This window comes from Amphibalanus amphitrite, unplaced genomic scaffold, assembly GCF_019059575.1.
Source record: "Amphibalanus amphitrite isolate SeventyFive unplaced genomic scaffold, NRLGWU_Aamphi_draft 001422F_arrow, whole genome shotgun sequence".
Classification (NCBI taxonomy): Eukaryota; Metazoa; Arthropoda; class Thecostraca; order Balanomorpha; family Balanidae; genus Amphibalanus; species Amphibalanus amphitrite.
Window position 1 is genome coordinate 27,725 of NW_024882915.1, and position 24,172 is coordinate 51,896.

Consider the following 24,172-nt stretch of genomic DNA (forward strand, 5'->3'; position numbering starts at 1 on the left):
CCTGAGCGGCCTGTGCCTGGGCTTTAGCCTGGGCGGCCTGTGCCTGTGCCTGGGCTTGGGTTTGGGCTTGAGCATGGGCCTGGGCCTGGGCCTGTGCTTCAGCCTGGGCCCGTGCCTGTGCCTGGGCCTCGGCTTGAGCCTGTGCTTGGGCCTGTGCTTGGGCCTGGGCCTGAGCTAGAGCTTCAGCCTGGGCCTGGGCGGTAGGTGTCTGTGTCACCTGAGCTTCCTCGGAGGCAGGCTCCACCTTGTTATCAAGGTATTCGTGAAAAACGACTTTGGAAATAGTGGGGAGGTGGGGCTGGGATCCCCTCACTAGGTTTTGCGATGTCAGGGGCGCGGAGGATCCCATCAGCATCAGAACTTCCATAGGGTGGGGCCTTCCCAGGGGTGAGGGAATAAACGGGAGCCCGCCCAGTGGTCCAACGGCAAACTGAGGCCCACCCAGGGACCGAGAAAGGAACTGAGAACCACTCTGAGGACCCATGGTAAACTGTGGCAGGCCTACAGATCGAGAAAGGAACTGAGAACCACTCTGAGGCCCCATGGTGATCTGTGGCCCAACCATGGATCGAGAAAGAAACTGAGGCCCACCCTGAGACCCAACGGTGAACTGCGGCCCAACCCTGGATCGAGAGAGGAGCTGCGCCCCGCCCAGGGGCCCGGGGAGGTACTGAGCCCCGCCCAGGGGTCCAGGCAGGTACTGCATGCCGGACCGGTCACCTGGGTACTCGTGGTACACCACCTTGGAGACCCTGGCGGGGATTCCCACGGCCGGGGAGGGTCCGGTCCGGTGCTGGGGAGGCTGCGGGACCTGCGGCCAGCTGCCCTGAGCCGCCACCTGTTGGTCAGACGCCGGCGCGAGCGTACCGTCGGGATACTGGTGGAACACCACCTTGGAGACGGTGGGCGCCGCCGGCAGCTGCGGCCAGCGGCCGTAGCGGCCGGCCGCCGGCTGCTGTCCGTACCTGTCCGAGTTATCCACCGGGTACACGTCCAGCATCAGCTGCAGCGGCCGGCCGGCCGAGCCGAGCGCCAGCCCGTCCCGGCGGTACCCGGCCGGGTACACGGGCCCGTCGCGGCGCTGCCCGGCCGGCGGCACAGGCCCGCTGCTGAACCGGCCGTAGGCGCCGTGACCGTTGCGCGCCGTGTCGCCGCTGATGTAGCTCAGGATGTCCTGGATGCCAGTGGCCGTCCGCGGGTAGCTGTACTGGGGGTTCCCCACAAGCGGCACCGAGGGAGCGGACGGGAACCGGCGGCCGGCCGGACTCGGTCCCACTGGGATACCGTGCGACCGCGGAGGCGCGAACGGGCGCTGATTGGTCGGAGGCGGCGGGAACGGACGCTGATTGGTCGGAGGCGGCGGGAACGGGCGGTGATTGGCTGGTGGCGGCGGGAACGGACGGCGACTGGAGTGAGGCGGGCGCTGATTGGCCGGCTGGTGTGGCGGGGCCACGCTAATTGGCGGACGGAAGGGGCCTGGCCGCAGCCCGGCGGGGGTCACGGGCCGGCGCGGCGGGAAGCGCGGCCCGAGCAGCCTGCTCAGCGCCACAGAGCTGGGCAGGGTGGGCGGCACGGAAGTCAGAGGGCGCGCAGAGGTCACCAGGTCACCGGTGCGCCCCTGGACGCTGAGCGGCAGCGGACCGATCGGCACCGGGCGCCGCACCAGGTTGGCCTCCTGGTGGGCGTTGAATCCGGCCGGGAACCCGGCGCCGGGCCGCCGGAGCAGCAGCGCCAGCTGCGGCCGCGCCGAGTGGCCGGCCGGCGGCGGCAGGCTCGGCCGCTGCACCGTCTGTCCAGAGGGCAGCGGCGGCGGCCGCAGCAGCGCCGGCCGCGGCGCAGTCAGCACCGGCGACGGTCGGCGCACAAACTGGGGCCGGCCCGCCGCCTGCCGCTCCTGGAACATCACCGGCACGAAGAGCGGCCGGCGCTGCTGCGGCGGCGGCTCCGGCCGGCGCGTGGTCGAGGTGGTCGCCGTGGTGGGCGTCTCCTCGCCGCCGAGCGGAACGGGGACGTAGGCGACGTACCCGGCCCGCGCCTCGGGCTGCAGAGCCGCCTCCGCCTCCGCCTCGACCTCCGCCGCCACGGCTTTCGCTACCGCCTCCGCCTCCGCCTCCGCCTCCGCCTCCGCCTCGGCCACGGCCTCGGCCTGCTGCCGCTCGCCCAGCACAATGGCCTCCTGGAGGGCGCTCTCGATGGCGGCGGCGTGCGCGGCGGAGCCGGCTCCCTCGGCCTTCACGGCCATGTCCAGCTGACCGCCGGCCGTGCGCGCCACCGTCAGCACGTAGTCGTCCTCGGCGCGGCCGCCCGGCACCGTCACATAGATGTCGCCCGAGTCGGCCGTATAGGTGTCGCTCGGGTCGCCGCCCGCCTTTGGCTGCGCCGGGGAGCCCTGCCGACCGTCGGCGCCGCCGAGGCCGGCCAGCAGCGGCTCGTGACGCGGCGCGTCCAGCGCCGCCGCCGCCTCCGTGACGTCAACATTGGGCAGCTGACCGCCCGATGACGTCACCGACGAGATGACCTGCGCCAGCTGCCGGACGGGGGGCGGGGTGTCAGCTGGTGGGGCCGGGCGGAGCGTCAGTTTGTGGGAATAGGAGGGTTCACACTTGGAGGAGGCCGTGTCAGTCGGAGGGGAGCGAAAGCTTGAGATTTGACTACATCCATATTTCCCAAAGTACTGCTTATACCAATCGCACCACTCTCTCGCCGCCCTTATCATTATCCCGCTTCCCTCCTCCTCTTGTTCTCTCACCACCAGTCCGAAGATGATGAGGCACACGGTGACGGTGAAGTAGATGATGGCGCGCCACCGCCGGTTATCCTTCTTCATCCTCCGCTCCTCCTGGTCCAGCTTATGATCCAGCACTGCAGGTCAACAGAGGTCAGCAGGGGTCAACAGAGGTCAGCAGGGGTCAACAGACGTCGACAGGGGTCAATAGAGATTAAAAGGGGTTAGTAGAGATTACCCATAAGGTCAGCAAAGGTCAGCGCCCACCTACCACCCCTGTGGCTACTAGGTACTGCCTATACCTATACCCTGAGTGACTTCGGTCGGGACAGCCCAACTGATCATATGTAGGTCGCACCCTACAATACCAGTTCGCACTGCTGATCACACAGCGAGTCAACTGTAGTCGCAGCCGCTCACTCACCTGGGACGCTTACTGACTGCACAGCGAGTCCACTGTAGTCGCAGCCGCTCACTGACCTGCTACGGGGTCCGCCTGCAGCTGGGGCGCCGGAGACTTGAATCCGACCAGACTCGCCATTTTACCGAGCATCCGCGACTGGGGGTGCCGGTAGATCACACTGCCATCTGACGACAGAAAACGCAACTCTCAGTAACACTTAGTCACTGCATGCAGCCACTGTCGGATACAAGGGAGGACGTATCTACGGCAGCCGCTACGTCGCAGAAATTGATGAAAGTTTGCCTGTTCCCTAAAATATAAAGTAATCAATAAACCAAGGAAGCTTTACCAGACAAATTGTTTGTACTTCCACTGCAACGTAAAAGGAAGTGATTCATTTTTTTTCATAACTTTTAGGTTTTTTTCCGGGGGGAGGAGGGAGATACTTAGGTTACCTAGGTATACCCCTTCGCAGCGCCTAGGACAAGCTCTCTGGATCCGTCAATGACTGCATGTAGTTCTTAACAATGTGTCACTCTCGAGTAGCATGACACTTGGGTTCTCCTTTCCTGTAGGGGAAAGTGGGTGTATTGCGCCCTCCTAACCAATTGCGCCCACCAACATTCCCACGAATTCAATGGCATGTTTATAATTTTGTGTTCGAAAACAATATTTTCACCACCTGATAGTTCATTTTATGGCCCAAGCTCTCCGACGAAGCCAATCAGCAGGGCTCAGTTACGCCATCAAAGATATTACGGCGTTTTCTTAGCTTTTTTGCAGTATTTTGAACCGTTGGCTATAAAAATCTGTGATACGTGTGTGATTTTCAGAGTGATATTTAGAAAGAAAGCCCATTTTTTCATTATATTTCACTTAAACAGTAAACTTCCTTCAGCATATTTATGATAACTTCTAAGCTTTTATTAAAAAGTGCCTCAATTATAATTGCGCCCATGGCAATTGCGCCATGGGGGCGCAAATAGAATAATGGTGTAGCTATTGTATCACGACAGTATGAATGCACCATTAACTGATTGCAATAAATAAGGAGTTTAATGCCAGGCAGGGGAGCAGCCCGCTGTCGCCAGTCCGCAAATTATTTATCTCGTCAAACTTATAATGCAGCTGCCATTTAGGCTGCCAACTTGTGGTGTAATTGACAAAATACGGCATTTTCAACATGGACTCGGGCGTGAGAGGTGACAGCTATGATCAAAAAGTAAAAACTGATGTCAACAAGTTGTCGAAACGATAAAAATTAATCATTTTGAGAGAAACGATTGAAAATTTAACCATACTTTCACATATATCTAGTCGGTTACATAAAACGTTTTCGTTGCACTTTTACAAACATACGGACACATATAAAGTTATTTACATGGGCAAAAAAACATCGCTATTTATATCTACATTTATTATTTATCCAGCCTGATTAACATTATAAATGTTTAAGTAAGCCGCAACGACATTACACTGCCGGGGTGTATGCATTCCGTCTCATTCGCTTAGCCATGTTAAAGTATAGGGCGCAATTTGATTCTAATTGCGCCATCCCCCTGGCGCAATTTACAGCAGTTGTCGGTAAATGCGCCCTTTTGCATGTTTCTGAAAAGCAGCTGTCGGAAGCAAGCGAAACATTCTTAATTGATCGGGAGGCTCTTAAATCGTAGCTAATGAGTTCCTCTTTAAAGTGGTTACCAGTGCATGCTTATATCTTCAGCGGTTTTCTTACAATTAACGTTTTTCCTTAAGGTGGCGCAATTCACCCTCCTTCCCCTACTCTTACACGCACAGTAGGCTTCACATTTCTCTTCCATCTCCTTTTTACTTAAAGTATTATTTCATACAAGTTCAAGCAGAAGCACAAACGGTAACCAAATACCTATGCCTCAGCAGAGAGTGCTCTGTGCTCATACAGTTACCTACATTCAGCACAAGAACCTCCAGAATTCGCAGAGTAGGTGGCTGGACGATTAGGGAAGTGGGCAATGGGCATATAGGTATGTAAGACAAGCGCAACTCCACAAATAACAGGAACTAGCCAACACAGGACGACAGTGCTTCTCCTCCCCCCTCAGATATAGTCCCGCTCCCGCAGATATAGTCCCCCTCCCCCGAGATACAGTCCCGCTCCCCTCAGAAACAGTCCCACTCCCCTCGGAGACAGTCCCGCACCCCTCAGAGGCAGTCCCGCTCCCCGCAGATACATTCCCCCAAGAGACAGTCCCGCTCCCCTCAGAGACAGTCCCGCTCCCCTCAGAGGCAGTCGTGGACTGATGACTGATGAGATACATCTGTGGATCTCCAACATCGGGAAGGCACGGATCTGAAGGCCTCCAACATCGGATAGGACCGGATCTGAGGGCATCCAACATCGGGAAGGACCGGATCTGAGGGCATCCAACATCGGGGAGGACCGGATCTGAGGGCATCCAACATCGGGAAGGCACGGATCTGAAGGCCTCCAACATCGGATAGGACCGGATCTGAGGGCATCCAACATCGGGAAGGACCGGATCTGAGGGCCTCCAACATCGGGGAGGACCGGATCTGAGGACATCCAACATCGGGAAGGCACGGAGCTGAGGGCCGACGCTGTCACCGAGCGCTGGAGAGGGGACGCCGACACCCTCTCAGCACCGGGACCCGCCGCTCGCCCGCTCACTCACTCACTCACCCACTCACTCACTCACTCACTCACTCACTCCTTCACTCACTAACTGCCACCGAACTGCCCTACTCCCTAACTCCTTGCTTCGGCCTTTGTTCGCAAGGGTCTCTCAGTTCCCAGCCCCGTGACTCTGCCGCACGAGTCCCCGTTAGCGGAGGCCGACCCAGCCGTCTGACTCAGCCAGTTGTCTCACTCAGCCAGTGTTCTCACTCAGTTGTCTCACCCAATCTGGTCACTATGCGCCGTGCCCGTCTCGGTGGCTCTGTGCCAGCCACTGGCGGCCCCCGGACCTCTGCCGGACTCTTATATAGAGTGCGGCTCGTCTTCGGCCCCACCACCCCGGCAGTGACGTCGGCGGGGGGACCGGGCGCCGGAAAACGCCGGCCGAGGCGCGGCCTACCTACCATTGTCCGCCGTCGGCCGTGTTTCCCTGTTTGGCTGCGCGGAGAACCATGGGAACCGGCGCCGAGAACCACGGGAACCGTCCGCCGAGAACCACGAGAACCGTCCGCCGATGGCACTTCCCGGGAGAGGATCGGTAGCGGGGACAGCGGAACGGACGGTGGACAGCGGACGGTGGACGGTGGACGGTGGACGGTGGGTGGACGGTGGACGGTGGACAGCGGAACGGACAGCGGACGGTGGACGGTGGACGGTGGACGGTGGACAGCGGACGGTGGACGGTGGACGGTGGACGGGGTGGACACTGGACGATGGGTGGACGGTGGACGGTGGGTGGACGGTGGACGGTGGACGGTGGACACTGGACGATGGGTGGACGGTGGACGGTGGGTGGACGGTGGACGGTGGACGGTTGACGGTGGACTGTGGACGATGGACGGTGGACGGCGGACGGTGGGTGGACGGTGGACGGTGAGTGGACGGTGGGCGGTGGACGGTGGATTGTGGACGCCGAACAGTGTATAGTGGCTAGCAGACGGGGGACGGCGCGGGCGGAGGTGCCTCCTCCACCGACCCCGCGGATGGTCGGACGTCGCACAGCGGCTGGACTAGGAAATTAGGAGGAGGAAAGTCGCCAAAGCGGGTCAGAGCACCGGCAAAGTCAAATGTCGGCCTGCCATCCCTAGAAACTGTTCTGTCTTCTTATAACGGATCAAGGTAAATGTATTCTTTCACTGTTGGTGAGCGTAGCTAACAATTGTAAAGACTGGAGCTTGTGGAGTGTGGAGCCGTGTGATTTATAAGGAGCCTGTGAGGTCGTGTGATTTGTAAGGAGCCTGTGAAGCCGTGTGATTTGTAAGGCCTGCACTTGATCACAACGCTGGACACTACCCTCTTGGTTCTTTTTGTATACTGGGGTATACATCGTCTTAAGTCGATCTCTACGGAATTCACTAATGGCTAGGCTATTTCATGGCCATGCGTTGCATTCTTCATGCCATGGTCCGCCACCTGGTGGCTGAATTTATATCCTCAAGTTGAATTTGTTGACGCCTCAGCGTTTCAATCTTCCCGGTATCCCGGCGGTCGCAGCATAGAGGTAGGGTAAGGTGCCTAATTAGCGACCCTTTCCGATTTGCGACCTACCTCCCTACAGAAAAACTGGCAGGAGAAAACGGGGTAAAAATGTCGTCAAAAGGTCAGCCATACTTTGGTTATCAAATTAAATTATTTTCCGGTCGTCGATATTTCTGGTGGGACGTTTCAGGTGAGTTTAAATAAAAATGACGAGTTTCTTATCCAAAACGTGTGTGTTTGGGCCCTCTCTGATGAAAAGCGATGCACATTAGGATGATGCACCTTTTCATTCTGAATCGACATTTCTTTTTCAATTGATTGCCGTTTTCCCATAGTGAATCGCTCAACTGTGCACAGCATGGCGGTTAAAAATGTGTCGCAACTCATATTTCCTATTTGCGCCTGACATGGTCGCAAATAGCTCAAGAAGGGAAAGAAAGGGGAAAAGAGAGAAATGAAAATAAGGTGTTGCTGAACCTTGCAATGTGTGGCAGGGGATGCCAAATGTCGTCACCGACTGCAGGGGTGCCGAATTCAGCGCGGACCTCGAATATCATACGAGATAGCCCGCAAAATTTGGGTTTCCGCCTTCTTTTCGCCTTCGGTGCATTACGTGATCAGTTTTTACTTACGTAAATGTGTTGGATAAACGTTCCTGTTCGAGTGATTGACTGCTTTGCGTATAGGTTACCTTTTTGAGATAATATTTCATCTTTTCAGGCGTCGCATTTTTTGCCATTTTTAATATGGGGAAACCCATAGACTTATTAGCGACCCTCCCCGGTCGCTAATCGGGAAGAGTTCCCTATTAGCGTTTTTTGCAATGGTTTGCCAAAATGCTCACTACAAATAAGTTAGTGAATATTGGGGCAGAAAATGACTATATTTTAACCCGCGCCTTGCTGGGGGTCCTGGATTTCCACGCCCTGCTGGGGGGGGGGGGTGTTTGAACACCCCCCCCTTGTAACTCGGCTCCTGGGCCACGTAGCGATACGCGGAAGGCGGCGTTCGAAAGAGCGTAAAAAATAATGACGAAATCACTTAGGTCAATTTTTTGGTCAGGTCAAAGGTCAGGTCACCAGAGGTCATTGAAGGCAAAATTTCGCCGATTTCCAGGTCGAATGTCGAATATTTCCAAGAAGCCAACGCATAACTCGGGAACCAATAGAGCTACAGCGCCGCGGAAAAGCGCATTCGATAGCCCTATTAACGCCCTTTCTGAGTAATTCTCTCAGATTTGACCTAACGTCAACGGTTTTGCCTGCAGGGGGCAAAAACTGCAAAAATAGCCGATATTTTCGAAAACAGTTTTTCTGCAATAACTTTTGACCCAAGCCTTGTACGAGCTTACTTTTACCGGCATCGTGTTCCTCTCGTCAAGACGCATCGAATGAACTATAACTTGACCTTGAAAGGTCAACTTGAAAATTTGACCTCAGGTCAAGGTCATGACCTGACCGGAAAGGGTCATGTTGCATATCAATCGATCCGTATCGTCGAGCTGAACACATCTAAGGCGTTTTCATCGCTCTAGCATGCCTCTATCAAAATTTATTTGCGAAAAACTGTTAGATACCATTCGTGACCTAAGATGACCTCAGGGCATAAACAAGGGTCACGGACACCATTTTTAAGTTTAGTGTGTCTAAATCACTTGTAATTCGGTGTTTGGGAGTGTTTATAATGTCTTTCATCCAAAAGAGGCGCATTTCAATTTTCTCCCATTGACTTATAATGGGGAGGTCGCAAAATTGACCTGACCTTGAGTCATCGACATCAAAATTCTGAGATATACATTTTGTACATGCTATTGCTCTTAGCAATCGCTGAAATTTTCAAAGCGATCGGTCACTCGGTGTAGCTATGACAGACATTGAAAGTTTTTATGAGGTGAGGTCACTTCAAGTGACCTGGTGACCTGACCTTGAATGACCTTGGTCTGAAATTTTCACAACATGTGTAGAATTGATGTATGATAAGGTGTAAAAAAAACGGCGGCGCTCCGCGCCGCCGTTTTTGAGATATTCGCGAAAAACCACAAGGGGGGGTGTTCAAACACCCCCCCAGCCGGGCGCGAGTTAACCCGCGCCCCGTTGGGCTCTGCCGAGCAACGCGCCCGGTTGGGGGGGGGGGGCCATTTTGGCCCCCCCCTAAGATCTCGAGAACCACGCAACATAGCGACAAGCGGTAAACGGCGTTGGATAGCCCCAACGGGGAACTACCTTGTGACCCAATTTTATTGACCTAGGTCAAACCGATGACGTCACAGGTCAGGTCAAAGGTCCAATTTTCACCGTTTACAGGCACTTCAAGAAATGCGTTGTAAAATCGAGTAAAATGCATTTCATTGAAAATCATCGATGGGGAAATGTTCTTTAAACACATATTTTGCTATTTGAGGTCACTGATACCAGGTCAGGTCACAGAGGTCAGGTCACGGGGGGTCACAATATGAAAGTGTCGTGTGATACATGTTTTATGGTCCATTTTACATGACAAATGCGATTATATGGGTCAGGCAGCCTTTGGGGCCAGCTTAGATCACGTTTTGGTCAAGGTCAGGTCAAGGTCAGGTCAAGGTCAGGTCAAATTAGGTCAAATTTCAAAGTTAATATTTTTGCATAAAATGGGTATCGAATCGATGCAGCTTGTCACGGGGAGTTCAATGGTGGTCTTTGTTTTGCCGTACGAGGTCTAGAATTGCTAAAAATTGAGTTCAAAAATTTGACGTCATCATTTTTTAACAGTTTTTTTCGCTATAACTTGGCCAAAAAACGAGATATCGATCTGAAATTTGGTATGTATATAGAAGAGCGCTGGGACTATCACATATATTCCGGTTTTTTCGAAATTCGGAAAAATTTTGGATTTTTTCAAAGTTTTTTTTTTTTTAATCAATTTTTTGATTTTTTTGGGTCAAAAACCAAAAATTTTGAAAATCCGAGACAGCAGTTTTGTAGCGCCGCCTTTTGTCTACTAGACCATATAAAGAACTTTGAAATTGCTTGATAACTGTAGATTTGGTGAGCGTTTCAAGATTGCATGTTTTTTGCTCATTTTTGCTCGAACATGACGTCAGTTTGACCTCAATAACTCCTGACCTAAGGTGACCTAAGACTTGAAATTTGGTGTGAAGGTGTCAAATTGATGCCCGGGAAGGTACTGAAAATTTGGCGGCGCTGCGCGCCGCCGTTTTCTTGCTATTCAGGAAAAACCACAGGGGGGGGGGCCAAAATGGCCCCCCCCCCAACGGGGCGAGGGTTAATAGAAAAATGAACGATCTCTCCGAAAATCAAGCCAGTAATACAGTAGCACCCACAGAGCGTGAGCAATGACGGTGCAAATTAAGGGGGTCGCTAATTAGGCACCTTACCCTACGTCTCCTAATTATTTTCCTGTTATTTCTTTTTAAGAGAATGATTCATCGAAAACTGTTGTTTTGCTAACATAACCATTCGTTGTTGGTCATTGCTTGCAGGTTTTGTAAACAAAATTGTGTGTTTGGAACTTTTCCAGAAAGAATTAAAGTTCATGTATACTAAGGTATACAAATGTCCTTGGCCCGAAAAATTTTGAGACGTGCTTAAGAAGTAGCACTACAATTATTCGGAGGAATTGACCTCTGAAAAAATAAATGTACACCCGAGTGACCAACGGGATCCTGCACGACGGAGAAATGTAAACGTCAGTATACAACGGACTGTGCCTAGGACTAGTCATGTATACTGTAGTATACATGGTTGCTGGGTCAGTTAAAGCCATTTTTTGTGGCTCACAAACAACATTATGCCTTCAAATGGCTCTGTGATTGAGCGTTAACATTCTTCGAATCGTTGGCGACCCTAATGACCGTAGATCCTCACTCAAAGTTTGATAAATCGCCCGATGAATTAGAATCCGACCCCTAAGCACAATGCCATAGGCAAGCACCTCTCTAAAACACACCATACGGCGAATTTTTTTTTTAGAGATGTCGCTTCAGATAATGCTGCAAGGTCTTCCTCTACTGTTTATCGATTCGCAACAGGTGCTACAACTTCTATATCTTCAAAGGAAATGGCAACTAAAGACCTAAGAGCAGTGGGCAAGGGGCAGAAGAAGCTGAAGTTAAGGGCGAGTGGTGTTGATAATTAAACGTGTCAATACTATTAGCCATTTTACGTCCTAAACAAACGAAAAAATACACTTTGGTGTTTGTATGGAAGTTTTCATGGATTGCATTTCAGTCAGATTTTATAGGCTTTGAGTATTTTTGTATATCCCAGTATACATGTCACTGCGCATGCGCGATGACCTTCACGGCTGAAATGTCACCAATCTGGTCATTATTGGCACCAAAGCTCTCAGCCAAAAAAGTTTCGTTGCTCTCCATTCATGGGCGAATTGGCGGGACTCAAGAGGCTACACATGACGTGCTGCCGCAGAGTGTTAGACATTGCTGCACGGAGAGAGAGAGAGAGAGAGAGAGAGAGAGAGAGAGAGAGAGAGAGAGAGAGAGAGAGAGGGAGCGAGAGAGAGAGAGAGAGAGAGAGAGAGAGAGAGGGAGCGAGAGAGAGAGAGAGAGAGAGAGAGAGAGAGAGAGAGAGAGAGAGAGAGAGAGAGAGAGAGAGAGAGAGAGAGAGAGAGAGAGAGAGAGAGAGAGAGAGAGAGAGAGCGCGAGAGAGAGAGAGAGAGAGAGAGAGCGCGAGAGAGAGAGAGAGAGAGAGAGAGAGAGAGAGAGAGAGAGAGAGAGAGAGAGAGAGAGAGAGAGAGAGAGAGAGAGAGAGAGAGAGAGAGAGAGAGAGAGAGAGAGAGAGAGAGAGAGAGCAGATATTTGGCACACTGGCAGCTCCCCGATCGAGGAGCATCCAGAGCATAACTCACGTGTCAGCTCTGCGGCCGTGAAACGACACTGGGCGCGCCCACAATGAGTGTCGGTGGTGCCACTTAATGTCCGCGACTCACGGAATATCACCCACGGGCCACGAGCCACGGCACCTCACTACTGCACGGGCCACGAGCCACGGGACCTCACTACTGCCGCACCATCAGCTGAGACCCCACGGCACCTCACTACTGCCGCACCATCAGCTGAGACCCCACGGCACCTCACTACTGCCGCACCATCAGCTGACACCGGCCAGATCTGCCGCAGTCGGCTCCAACTCAGCACAATGGCCATACTGAGTCAATCCCTGACCATCTGGCACACAGGACTCGGGGGGTCACGACTGGTACGAGTCACGACTGGTGCGAGTCACGACTGGTGCGAGTCACGACTGTCCCGAGTCACGACTGGTGCGCGTCGCATTTTGTGGACTGTGACCACCGCATAAGCCATTGTTTTGGTTGCTAATAGATACGGATGTTGTCACCTCTAGCTTCCAGTGCTATCTCATCAGGTAGAACACAGACCTCTGAAAACGTGGACTGAGCGCAGAAATTTCGGCCATGACTATAGTATCCCTAACTTTCAGATGTTATATCTCATCAGTAACACCCAGATAGGCCCTGTCTTCACTGTTTGATGGCCCCGTGCACTAAAACTTGAAGGAAATGTGTCCGGGAGATATCGGCTGGCACAGGGGATGGTCTGCACGTGGCGCGTGAGGGGTGTTCACAAAGCTGCTCTTATGATACGTCCCCTCCGGAACCGGGCCACTGACTGAGCTCGGTTATATGGCCTTGACTGAGCTCAAATTTGGTATGTGACCAGATAAAATGCATCCGCCTCTATCACATTCTCAAAGAGGGGGTGCTGCTGCACGTGCGCACGTGCTTCGTGCGCACCCTTTCTTTATACCTCCGGAACTATTGGTCCGATTGAGTTAACATTTGATATGTGGCCTGATGACATATATTAGCCACACAGAAGCGGCGGAACACCTTCAATTAAGCGGGAGGGGGGGGGGGGCACTGCCGACTTCTGGTCCCACTCTTTCCATGCAACGCCCATAGAGCTAATGTTAAAATGCCAAAATCAAAGGGGGACACGGTGCCCCGGTGCCCTCCCCGTTCCGCCGCCTATGGCCACATATACATCATTAGACTTACAGAGGTCTATGGGTAGAATTTACGAAAAGATCTCGGAGACTCTCTAGAAATGCTCACTGCATTATCTTTTTTTAACCCGTGAGTTGCAGGGGGGGGGGTAAATGCCCCCACTTTTTCAGCGCCCTATAGCTGAAAAACTGCATTTTTGGTACCTGTAGTGAATTGATTGAACTTTCTTTTGACAATATTAAAAAACGGTCATAAATTTTCGAGATATCCAAGTTTTAGTGACGTCATTACTTCTGAGTTTTCGACCAAAAACGGCATATGTTCGAAAAATCATATAAAATCAAAGAATAAACATAAAATAATATCAAAGAATAAACCTAGATACATTCCCTAAACGCCATTAGACATCCGGTACCACGGTCCATCAAATGACATATTCGATTTTCGAATATCGTTCCAAATGTTCCAAAATGTTGGCAATTTCTCGTGATAACTTCACGACCATGATGCACGCATTTCTCAAATCGATCTTTTTGGAAACAAAACGTACCCGTATGATAAAATTAATCACCATCGTGTTTAACGACCAAAAGTGGCAATAAACAACATGTGTCGTGTCATAGGCTACGAATACGACTTTTGATTTTGGTGCTATATGTAGGTACTGTGTTGTTACCGCTGATAATCTGGCGGCTCTGTTAGGCCTCAGCCAATGAGAGGCGCGGCCGCGTGGCCCGAGGGCCGGCCGCCGCTCGGCCGGTCAGCCGAGCCCGTGATCAGACGGATCGGGGCGCTGCGGAGACGGGCGGGTTTGTTTCTCTTGTGATTGTGTTGCGTCTGCTGAACGCAAGGCTGAACGGTAAGCTGAGATTTGTTATGTTACTTTTGTACTGAGTTTGTGTGCTTCAGTAAATTTTGTTCACGCTCATATTACGGGATTTATGTTAATGGCATTTTAACCTTCCAGGCGGTGGGGGGACATTTTTTTGCCCCCCCCTTTAGTTTTTTTTCGATATATCTCGAGAACTGCTGCGCCGATCGTCACCAAACTTTCAGTACCCTCCCGGGAGTAGCTAGCGCATATGGTGACCAATTTTTTTTTCCAAAGGCTATGATAGGTTGGCCGCTAATGACGTCAGAGTGACGTCATTTTTGCCATTTTCGACCCAAAAAAAGGTTTCGCGGGAAGAGCTGTCAGGCCTACAGCTCTGGAGATACAGAAAAATGTTTCTGATATAGGAGGTGTAGAATTAGGAGGGCTACAAAACTGCAATCTCGGATTTTTATTTCTTGATTTTGACCCCGAAAAATCAATATATATTTTTTGAATATAATGGCCTAAATCCAAAAAGTTTATAAATTTCGAAAAAAAAACACGGAATACCTAAATGTTATAGTTGCTACCCCCTTCTATCTACACTACATACCAAATTTGAGATCGATACCTCTTTTTTTGACCAAGTTATAGCGAAACAAACTTCAAAATTGATGACTTCAAATTTTCAAACTCAATTTTTAGCAATTCTAGACCTTGTAGCGCAAAACGAAGACCACCATTAGACTCCCCGTGACGAGCTGCATCAAATCAATACCCATCTATTTTATGCAAAACTAACAACTTTGAAATTTGACCTTTTTTACCTGACCTTGACCTGAACTTGATGGTCTTATAACCAACACCATTGAGTTGGAAATGAAAAATTGGCCATAAAACATGCATCACACAACAACAGTAAAGTTGGGTTTATGCGGTGACCCTTGGTGAATGACCTGTGATCTGACCTAGTATGACCAGTGGCCTCTAATAGCAACATATGTACCAGACAACTGACGCCCTATCGCTGATTTTCGACAAAATGCGTTTTACTCGGTGTTACAGCGTTTTCCGTAGATGACCCGTGAACGGTGAAACATTTTATCTTTGACCTGACTTGTGACGTCATCGGTGAACCTGAGGTCAATGAAATTTGGTCTCCTTCGACAAATTTGACAGGGCTATCGAACACCGTTTGAATTTTTCGGATCCGTCCAGTAGTTTCGGAGATACGGGGAGGGGCAAAAAAATGCCCCCACCCCACCGCGCGGAAGGTGGCCGGGAGGCCCACCGCCTGCCGGGTTAATACGTTTCAGGACGCGGGGAGAGTTAGGCATGTCTATACGCGGTACTCAACGCATTCTGGCGCGAGCTTCCGTGCTGTCATAATATATTGGAAGCCTGAATCAAGACGATTTTGCACTCCCGACCGCTTCGGCTTGCTTACCGATTGACCTAACCTTGACCCTGACCTATGCTTGACTGACCCCTACATGAATCCGACATTCGTGTAGCACTTCTTCGAAGGATTGTGAATGTGCACAGTTTTGACAGACTTTATGACGAGAGACGCACAGTGCGTGGTTGTTAACTTCACGCTACTGAAAGTCCAATGTCAGGTGTTTGACCTGACCTTGACCCGACATCTGACCTCTAAATTCAACTTTCTAATACTCATCTGAAGCGTCTCGTCGCGTTCTTTCGTTTGCTGCCTCGTTCGTTTCGCTAAGCCTATTGGTTCTCGAGGTATGGGCTAGGGGCATTTAACGTCCCTACATACATACATACATACACATACACATTTATTTTCAACATTACAAATGAGCAAAACACTGTTGCTCATATCCCTCCCCCCCAGGAAACGGCGGGTTGATACATTACACCGCGTAAATAATTTGAGAAAGCATGATTTGCATCTCGAGAAACGGCCTTAAACTGAACATTTGTTTAAAAAAATGTTTTTGCTCCACTCCTTCGGAGACTCATACAAGTCAAGTTTGTTTATTTTGCTTAACGACAAAACCCCACGCCACATAAGGTTACTTCGTGTTCAGTGCAATATAGGCTGCGTTTTTGCCGCAACACAACATCATAGCACAATCGAAACATCACAATGGAAGAGTGCTGAGTAACTAGTTATTTAGAACTACAGGAAATCGCCTTAAACATACATTGGAACACGGTTTTTTGTTCGCGAACAGTCGTCCTGTCGTGGCCGGAGTGGTCGTTAGGTGTGTGAGAGCCCCCATTGTGGCCGCCTGCATTTTATACTGACCGCCTTTCCTTCCCCGGCTCTGTATATCGACCACCGTGGCGCCGGTGTTTGACACTGGCACCTCGGGCGGGACTGGGCCCAGCGCCGGTGTGACACTGGCACCTCGGGCGGTAGTGGGCCCAGCGCCGGCGTACCGGGCGCCCGGGAACAGTGGCCGCCGTGTCACTAGTTCTCCAAACAGCGCCGCCGGACTCGGCTGGGGGGATGGCCGGCCACACCGCTCCCTGGCTCCGGAGAGCGGCCGAGCGGCCGGGGCCTTTACCGGGCGGCCGGTCGTACTATTGGTCTCAAGATAAGGGTCCAGGCGGCCTGTAGGTTTGATGCGGTGAATACCCTCACCCTCGCCACAGCTGGAGTGGGGGTAGGGGAGGGGGTGCGTTCGGCCCGGGTCTGACAGCGGGGTCGCTCGCCGCAGTGTGGTGTCCAGCGGTGCAGTCGGAATCAGGCGGAATTATGCCGGCGGCCGTAACCGGTCGAAGGGCCTGGCTCAGTCGCGTCTCGAGACGATTTACCGAGCAGGGTGTCAGCGATAGATGGGAGGGGGTGTGGTCAGGGCGCTGTTTGATCACCAAATCAGCATGCTGTCAGTTTGCTGGCGTTTCTCATCTTCTCATTGGTCATTGATGAACCACACGTGGTGTGTGCGATTGACCAATGAGAGACTGAGACGCCTGTAACTGGCTTCCATATATTGGAAAACCGACAGCAAGCGGAAAAAAACGACAGTGCATGGGGCGCACTACATAGCTTTAAAGCTCACTCCGCGAAAGCATAACTTCCCATGGTTGAGGTTGACGAGTGTTACCTACCCCAGACTTCTTGCGATTGCTCTCAACAAGGCAACCATAGAAAGCTGAAAATAGCACACCTGACTTGATTCAAGCCGATTCTCTGGTGACACCAACGACCAATTACATTTTCAATTCTCGTCGAGTCACTGACCTTTGACGTCATAAAAGACTTCACTCGGTCCTAAAATATTGCGGCTTGGCAACTCCGTCATTGCTAGGTCAACTTCTGCAGATAAATAAAATTCACATGACTTCATATTCTTCCGAGACCTTGCAACTTTTCTGACTCGTTATTTTCTATAAAGTTCACGTAAATCTATGTCAATGACGTGATTTCACCATCGTAATTCAACAAGGAAGAAGGGGTATATTAAAAGCTATTTTGATGACAAAAAATGATTTAAGACTATCGTTTGCACATGGAGTCGTGCTCGTATCGCTTCACTCCGTGCAAGATAGATGCTCAACTTTTGCGTTTTGAACCATGTGCAACGTCATAAACGACATTACATAGATATTGGAGCTTTTTTGTCATTAACTACCGTTCCAACTGAAATACAGGGTGATTATATTAAACCGCGAATAGGTAGAACAAATCTTTTAAACGTCAAGCCGTTAGGCGAGACGTTTAAAATATTTTTTCCACCTACGAGCGGTTTAATAATTTCATCCCGTACCGCCGATATCTTTCGGGTGCTTAACCCTAGAACGCCTAGGGGGGGGGGGGTTGTATCAACCCCCCCCCCCTGAGGTTTTTTCGAAGTGCACGCTAAACGGCTTGTCGTAGCGGGCTGAAATTTTCAATACCCTCTGGGGCAACCTTTGCGCATCTTTTGCCGAAAAAAAATTGATCGGGTCATGTCAGGTCACGGAGTTATGACGTCATAAGAGGTACAGCCTCCGGCCGGATTTTCACAAACTGAGTGCCAACGCCCGAGGTTTCCTGCCGGTGGTACGGACATCGGTTGATGGATCGTGATGAAACTTCCCATGCATGTTGGGGCAAGTATTGGCTATCATATGGTATAAGAAATTTGACCGGGTCAGGTCAGGTCACGGAGCTATGACGTCACAAGAGGAACAGCGTCCGGTACTATTTTTGAAAAGCGCCCGAACCACTATTTTGCTAATTCTTGTCACCTCAATGGGAATATGCAGCAATATTAGCTTCTATAGAGAGCAAATGGACCTCCCAAATCCAAAAATACAATCAGATTTCAAAAATTTAAATTTTGATTTTTCGAATTTCTGCCGCCGACTGTGACCTTGCCGACTTCCGGCGCTCCCAACGCGCCATTTTTAGAGCTAGGGAAACGAAATACATACCAAACGATAGAGAATTGATCAAGGAACACGATAGTGAAGGTTTCAAGTCGATATCTCCCACCGTTTTGCCGCAATCGCCGCCGAAAGTTGAAAAAATTCTATTTTTCCGAAAATTTGACCTTTGACCGGTCAAAAGTAGGTCAAATGTTGACCTAGGACCAAAAAATATACCACCAATCGCGAGATCTCGTTGAGAGCAATCCGTTGTTTTTTTCCGCTAAGCTCTACGACCTTCCGTTTCGAAACGCCAGGGGGGGGGGTCGTAACAACCCCCCCCCCCCTGGTCGTTCGTGTTATGAGAAATGGCCTGGTCGTGCGAGGGTTAATGGTAAAGAATTCATTTTATATAACAATACGACATATTTCAGATTAGACGAAATGTCTACTAGACGTTTAACAGTTTGTTAATCGTCTAGACGTTTAATAAATCAGTTACACGACATCTGATAATTTTCTCTCTTTACACGTAAAGCAATTGTAAACGCTGTCTACGGTGTGGGATAACCGCATTTAAACATCCACGCGCTATCCCCTAAATTACAGGGTAATCAATAAAGATGACATAAAGTCAGTCCTGCCAGAGGCATAAGACATAATGCATTAGCAGCTCACCGTTGGAATGATAAATCTTAGACATTTTACATCGCACAAACAGAAATCAGTTGTGTCGCTCGATGAAAGCTTGCTTCTCCGCGCGGCAGACCTCGGCCAAGACCTTCGCTCCGTGCACATCCTTGTATGGAATCAACTTTTGTGTATTCTTCGGCGAAGGAGCATGTATTCTTCTTGCGGGTGCTTGCTGTAGCGCGAGCCACTTCTCGTCACTCAATATTACCCTTTCGAACCATTCTTCCGCTTCACTGAGCCGTGAGCCAAAAGGTGCACGCGCTTCCAGCCTCGACACCATGCTGTCAGGGTAGATGACGGTCATTAGGATCGGGTGATAATGTTTCCAGTTCAGTTTCTTATTGTGGAGGATTGTCCATCTTAGAGATGTCAATCGAATACCAACTTTTTGGCATACCGATACCAAACCGATACCAACTTGGTATTTGGTGTTTCGAGGCTAACACATTTGGTATTTTGTTGGTAGGTATTGTGAGTCCTCGCTTATGTAAAAGAGACTGTGACTTTGGTAAAAAGTTGGTATTTCCCTGATATTCCCAAGTCGGTTCGGTTTCGGTATTTTCCCACGGTTCCTGTTGGTATTTGGTTTGGTATCGGTATCACAACTTTCTGTAACTGACATCATTAGTCCATATATTTAAAAATGCCTTCCCAGGGTTTCTTAATCCATTGCGAACGTGAATACTGGACAGATTATTAAAGAATTGCTAGACTCTCATCACCTTCGAGCAACTGAACAAGATCCGCACCCCTTGTCACTCTGCAGTCTGGATTTTTCATGCTTCATGGACTTCACCGTTTAACCTCAAGCAACTCAAGTTGCGGAGCGAACTCAAGAGTCCAAGACCCTTGATGAACTGAACGCTGCCGTGTGTCGTCGAAGGCCTCGTCTGCACGATGGCCGGCGATCATTTGGGGCTCCAGCGGGGGCTTACTATTCGCTAATGAACACCCTGCACCTGTGCACGTGACCTGACCTCAGAGGTCACATGTTGCTCTGACACTTTTTTAACTTGATTGTGAATCGCTGGGTGTTGTTTTTGTTTGCAAGGCGTTTAGCTTAATTATGGGTGAAACGGCGGCGGGGTCCAGCACCCCCCCCCCCCCACTCTAGACCCCTCTCGGTTTTCAGAAAGCCGATAGGTCCGACGACTGACGAGGAATAACGGATACAACGACAACGAGACACGTGCACTCTTGAAATATGTCTGTTCCGTGTGGATTTGATTTTTGAGAACGTTGGCCTTGTCTTGTCTATAAGCTGAAATCGCCAATCAGCCTTATGCATTACCTAGCTGCATCGCTTCGAGTCCCATCGGTGGGAATGGCTTCTATACTCTACACTATTCGTGCTTTCTTGGAATGATATCACGTTCGATAGAAGTATGAAGCGAACACATAGCGAACGGGGCGAGAGTAACACTTAACATATTGTTTACTGGTTAACCCTACCGAAGCTTTAACAATGCAGTTTTTGAAATGAACTGTTCAACAGTTGTTCAGCGCAATAAACGAAATTATATGAAACAACTTAGGAAATTAAAAGTTATGAAGGTTGAAATATGCAACCGTTAAGATAATGATATAAATAGTGATTAATGACGTTGTCGGCGGTATGCCGATCATGACAACATTAATTGCTACGTCCTAAACAAACTGCCACGTCTTGCAGTCTAAGGTGAAACTGCAATGAATGATGTGTGAGCTACATGGTCCGGCATAAGTTTTATCCTCTAAAAAAATGTTCTCTCTAAGTTGCTACATAGGGGACAGCGATTCTCTTTAGCGTTCAGTTTATTTCCCACGAACAGGAACTTACATACGAACGCAAATTTGCATGCTGGTAACTAGGTTGTGCAGTAAATACGGCTGGATTTTTTTATCATACCCGTTTGAGCTGTAACGACAAGGCGCCGAGGCTGGCCGCCGACTTCTGTTTGTCCAGGTCCTGCTGGACGATAGCCTGAAGTTCGTCGATCAGGATGAGGTCCGAATGGCAGCCGGCTAGCATCTCTTTCCTTCAGAAGTCTGACACGTTCAATTCGCACCACCGCTAGGCCTTGGCAGAGCGATGAGCTGGCGCGCCGTCCTGATTGAAAATGCATGCCAACATGTCATTGACCATGCGTTGGCTTAGTATTGGGCCGAAGGTAGGTAATGAGCCTCGGAGAGCTCTTCCAATAGCGTCTCACGGTCCTGTTTGGAGATGTGATAGCGCTTCAGCGCGAGCCGCTTGGCCAATTTTGTCGCTAACTACTGGCCCCTCTTCCCGGCCGCCTTTTTCAATGCGATTTATGTAACGTTTGAAATGGTAGGCGCACGCCGGCAAACTGGAACGATCAGCAACTCTGCCAGCAGCTGTATGCGGTTCTGCGACACCTGAGCGAACGTCATTTCAGCGAACGACATTTGAGCGAAACATTTTCAGCGATTATCAATTTAAGCGATTGGCTTTTTCAGCGATTGTCAAGTCGGCGAATTCAATCACAGCAATTATCAACTTTAGCGAGGACCAGAATCAGCGAAACCAGATTGAGCGAATATATGGTGGTCAGTGGGAGACCAATTGAGCGATGCAGTTACATCGAATGACCAATTACAGGAGTTACAGCAGTTACAGGAATCCAGTCTATGTTTCAGGGACCTCACCCAAATATCTGGAAATTCGTACGGTGCTTGGGGCAAGAACAAATTTTACAACATGGGGAACTGATCCAAATTCAAGCGGGACAATTTCGCGAAAAAAAAGCACAAGCAATATTGATCTCTGAACAAACGTTTGGTCACCATTATTGACAAAGAGCAGGGTGGGGTAGGGGGGGGATGAAATTGAACCGTTGGAATTTTTGACAAATGTAGTATTAAATTTGGAGCTCAATGTCTGTCCTTTGAACGCGCGACATCCACCATCCAGTTCCGGATAACCATGAGAAATTCCGGAAACATTCGTACGCATACGCTCGCAAAAGAAAAAGATCCACCGTTACAGGACGATGAAATGTTTCGCTGAACTGACAGTCGCTCAAATTGTAGTCGACGAAATAGATGTCGCTGAAACATAGCTTTCGCTAAAATTGATAATCGCTATATTTGATAATCGATGAACTTGATAATCGCTGGATTGCCATTCGCTGAAAATGGTTCGCTCAAATGACGTTCGCTCAAATGACACTCGCTAAAGTCGCTCGCACCGGCCGTATGCGTATACCAACAACACCGGACTGTGCAGACAGTTCGCCCATAATTAAGACTTGCAAACAAAAACAACAGGCAGATGTCCCAACCAATCAGCTATGACACGCTGTGCCATTTCGGCCTGGAGCATGCCGACTGTCTGGTTCAGCTCCCTTGATAAAAATTTCAGACCTTCATGTAGCGACGCAGCCGTTCAGGTGGACAATCTCTGTGAAACTGGCCGTAGCTCGGTGATCCGTGACCCGAGGTCCGTTCGTCACCTCATGTTCTGCGGCCAAGGACCGTGCAATGCAGGAGTGCAGCCTAAATCGTCATCCCTCAGGTGTAGACACGATTAGGAACCGGAAAGTGTTGTCATAGGTAGTGGACATAACTTTTGTGGAACCCTGTAGTGTCGTCCTCATGTATAGTCTTTCATTGTCAGCGGGGCGCTACATGGAGTTAAAATGGCGAGCGGCCCTCCCGCCGGAATGGTGAGCGTCCTTCTCTGTCAAACGCGGCGCTAGTTTCCGCCTAAGCTCCGCTGGCCCGCCCAACTGCTATGCCATGCGGCACAGTCTACAAGTACAGGTGACCGGTCGCGAGATCGGAGCTCCGTAGCACCGAGCGAGTGTGGCGGAGGTGGGGGTATTCACCGCATCAAACCTACAGGTCGCCTGGACCCTTATCTTGAGACCAATAGTACCTATATCGTGTTCAGCCGCTGCTCACACGGCGCGTCCAGGGCTGAGTGGTGCTCGCTATCTACCCTCTGCCCAGTGTGGACAACAGAGCGAAACAGCGCACACTCTGAACCACGCCTTTATTAGGTGATGCAGGCTTCAGCCATTGTCATACAGATGTGCAAATACCAACACAATTCGACCTTCTGGAGAATTCTTCTAACTTTTGCGTTGCTCTCCATGAATGTCCTTTTTGATCTACTTGGAAAAGTTGCTGGGTATTTCGGTGTCAAAGAGATCACTCTGACACTGGTGACAACTGCGGCACACCGGCGGCAACTGTACCGCAACGGTGACAGTTGTGTGACAGTCGCGGCCGCAGGTCGTCACGGCCCGTGACGGGCCGGCGTCACGGACCGGTTTCACCGGGCTGCCCTCGTCCGTGACGGCGCCGAGACCATGCCGCCGCCAACTGTCCCCATAACGCTCGGCTGGGGCACTACTGCACACGTGCGCACGTGCAGTGGGCGCTTCCACGGCTCGAGAACGGCTGGGTCACTTACGCATACACTCTTAGGGATCGATAACTAGGCTGCCGGATAAAAGTCATTTTCGATCCAGTTTGCACGTGCGCACGTGCAGGAAGACGCCTTGACATCTTGAGAGCGGATGGGCCGATTGCGCTAAAATTTGGTACACCGTTAGGGGCTAGTTAGTAGGGTGCCGAGGCCCGTGCGTAAGTCAGTTGGCGGTGCTGCTGCGCTCTTCCGAGCGTGCAGGCCGCAGAAATCACTCGCGCGCGCTCGTATGTCGCCCCAAAAGGCGTCTTTACTGATTATTATGAGAGCAACACACAGTGGCGGATACTGGGGAGGGCAAATAGGGCAATTGCCCCTCCCAAACATCAAAATTTTAACATTGCTGCTATATTAAGTGCATGGAAAGAACCAATATTGTACTGGTTTGCTCCTCCCAAAACTCTGAGCTGGATCCGCCAGTGGAACACAAGAAGGCATGATGTACAAAAGTAAAAGGTTCAAGTAGCTTGGGAGTATCCAGACTTCAGCTTTCTTTCTTTCTCATGGTTTTGGTCTCAGAACAGTTCATGTTCAGTTCTCACGCAGTCACGCTGGATAAATAAATTGGGCCGAGACACGCTGTCGAGACAAACATTGAGAGCAAGGCCATATACCATTGAGAGCATATCGAGCAGTTTTCG

At 50.6% G+C, this 24,172-nt stretch overlaps 1 protein-coding gene and 1 long non-coding RNA gene across 3 annotated transcripts in view; one reads left to right on the forward strand and one right to left on the reverse strand.

The window, feature by feature from the left end:
* Positions 1-24,172, reverse strand: part of LOC122372945 — a 58,261-nt gene that overhangs the window by 11,464 nt on the left and 22,625 nt on the right. For both annotated transcript variants that reach the window (XM_043350629.1, XM_043350630.1), the window contains exons 2-4: positions 3,206-3,313; positions 2,750-2,862; positions 966-2,527 (exon numbers count right to left, since the gene is read on the reverse strand). In XM_043350629.1, the coding sequence (XP_043206564.1) occupies positions 966-2,527; positions 2,750-2,862; positions 3,206-3,313 (1,783 nt within the window). The remainder of the gene's footprint in view (positions 1-965; positions 2,528-2,749; positions 2,863-3,205; positions 3,314-24,172) is intronic.
* The window catches only part of LOC122372949, a 28,412-nt gene continuing 18,284 nt past the window's right edge, over positions 14,045-24,172 (forward strand). The window contains exon 1 of the long non-coding RNA XR_006254955.1: positions 14,045-14,122. This is a non-coding gene — a long non-coding RNA (uncharacterized LOC122372949). The remainder of the gene's footprint in view (positions 14,123-24,172) is intronic.